Here is a 2,164-nt window from a genome sequence, read left to right as displayed (position 1 = left end):
CCAGCTCCTTCTCCACAGGGCTGCTCTCAGTGTTGGCCTAACGTGCTGTGCTGTATCACATGAAATACCTTCTCTGTTCTCCTCGAGGTTTCTGGAGGTGGAGCGGCCCAGGTTCAGCAAGGCTTCCCGCACCCTGGCCTTTGTGTACCCGTATCTCTTTGACAGCATCCCCCTCTTCTACAGGGTAAGAGGTCTCAGCTCCCAGACGCTTGCTGCAGGGTCGGCAGTATCAGCTGCTTCATCTTAGTCTGAAAATATTTACGAAAATATGCCAGGCTTTTAATTTTTTTCAAAGGAAAACAAACTCTGGCAGGAAAAGAGATCTGGTTATTTTTTCCTGCACCTATTGACAGGCAGGTTCCTTCCACTTCAAAGCGCCGCGCTCCAACTTTGCCCGCATTGGAAAGTTACTGCCTTGGAAGGCTGCAAGTTTTCCAGTTGCTAAACTGGAACGGAGTGGGTGGGGGACAGGATGGGAGGTGCAGGGCTGGGATTTGCATGAGGTGGAGGTGACAGCTCTGGGTTCTGCCCCATGTGTCCTGGTGTTGGAGAGACTATGGGGTTCAGGGAACGGCGCTGCGTCATTTAGACTTGTGTTGTTCTTCTCTTCCCCTCGTCCGGTCCCTCTGCGTGGATGTGTCTCTGCTGCTGCAGTTCTACCGGTGCGCGGTCGAGAGCTGCTCAGAGGCTGCCATCCTGGTGCACTACAAGCACAGTGTCTTTGCCTTCCTCACTTGCTTCATCTTCGCCAGCCACCTGCCAGAGAGGCTCGCACCGGGACACTTCGACTATATCGGTAAGCACCGAAGGTGTGAGGTGGGGTTGTTGTCTCCTTGATTTCAGGAACCAAGCGCTTCAATGCCTGCATGACCCCCAGGGGTTATGACATACTCCCTGCTGGAAATTCCACCTCTAGTTTTACTCACAAGATAACAGCAGTCACAGAACCACACACAATCCCCCAATCCCAGGCTGGTGGGGCTGGCAGGGACCTCTGGGGCCCAGCCCGTCCAACCCCCTGCTGGAGCAGGTCCCCAGAGCAGGGTGCCCAGGAGGGTGTCCAGGCGGGTTGGGGATCTCTCCAGAGCAGGAGACTCCAGCCCTTCTCCGGGCAGCCTGGGCCAGGGCTCCTCACCCTCACACCAGAGAAGTTTCTCCTCCTGCCCAGCTGGAACTGCCCAGGTTCCAGTTTGGGCCCGTTGCCCCTTGTCCTGTCACTGGGCACCACTGGGCAGAGTCTGGCCCCATCCCTCAGTGAGCACACTTGGCTTCGTTGCAGGGCACAGCCACCAAGTGTTCCACATCTGTGGGATCATTGGCACGTACTTCCAGATGGAGGCCATCATGATGGACATGGCCGAGCGGCACGACCACCTCCTGCCCACCCCGCTGCTCCCCTCCTCCCTGCAGACCCTCAGCTCGATGGGCATCTCCATGGCCGTAAGCATGGCTGTCATCGGGGTCTGCGCCATGTCCCTGCGCTTCATGCCAGAGCCGCTGCAGAGAGACAAAGCTCACGGGCATTAAGCCTTGGGTTGGGATCGTATCTATGCTGCTCCGTGGGACAGACCCCAAACAAGAGGTGTACGGTGCGGATGAGGAGGAGCTTATTGCCTGCGCTCCCGGAGAAAACGTTCAATGAGAATTTTCTCAAGAGCGGAACATACTGCACTGGTGTTTGTACATGGAGCTTTACAGCTGGGAACGGATTTCGGAACGCTTCTAATCGAGTTGCTAATCCACCACGTATCTAAAATAAGTGTAACTTTTCTTCTGTAAAAGGGAAGGTAAGGGCTAATACTTCCCACAGCAATAGGGCATTCACCAGGGCTGCCTTACAGAGAAACCAGGGAGGCAAGTGAACGTCAGTGGTGACACAGGTGTCCTTGTCACCAGGTAAGACCGACAGCCAAGGGTCCATGGCAAAGACTCGAGCGAGCACTCTCCCAGGGGCTACCTAAGCAAGGGTTTCACCGTTACTTTGGAGATTAAAACCTCAGATGTCCATGTTCCACAGCCTTAACTAAACCTAAGTGCCTGACAGATGTGGGATCGAGAGAGAACTCGAGTTTGCCTGTGTTTTAAATTTTGAATCATACCTGGGAAGAGCTGTTCTAGAAGAAGCCTCCATGGGATGTTCCTCCAGAACAGCTCTTTTTAGGTC

At 54.6% G+C, this 2,164-nt stretch overlaps 1 protein-coding gene across 1 annotated transcript; it reads left to right on the top strand.

Annotated features, from left to right (window-relative positions):
• Positions 1-87: 87 nt before the first annotated feature.
• LOC104489128 (membrane progestin receptor gamma-B-like) lies at positions 88-1,527 on the top strand (the record flags this gene model as incomplete). Its single annotated transcript, XM_010131245.1, has 3 exons — positions 88-184; positions 655-796; positions 1,280-1,527. Coding segments are annotated over 3 exons (487 nt in total), but the record flags the coding sequence as incomplete, so codon positions are not given.
• Between the last annotated feature and the right edge of the window lie 637 nt (positions 1,528-2,164).

This window comes from Buceros rhinoceros, unplaced genomic scaffold (assembly GCF_000710305.1).
Source record: "Buceros rhinoceros silvestris isolate BGI_N320 unplaced genomic scaffold, ASM71030v1 scaffold31632, whole genome shotgun sequence".
Lineage (NCBI taxonomy): Eukaryota > Metazoa > Chordata > Aves > Bucerotiformes > Bucerotidae > Buceros > Buceros rhinoceros.
This window is presented reverse-complemented; position numbering and strand designations above follow the sequence as displayed.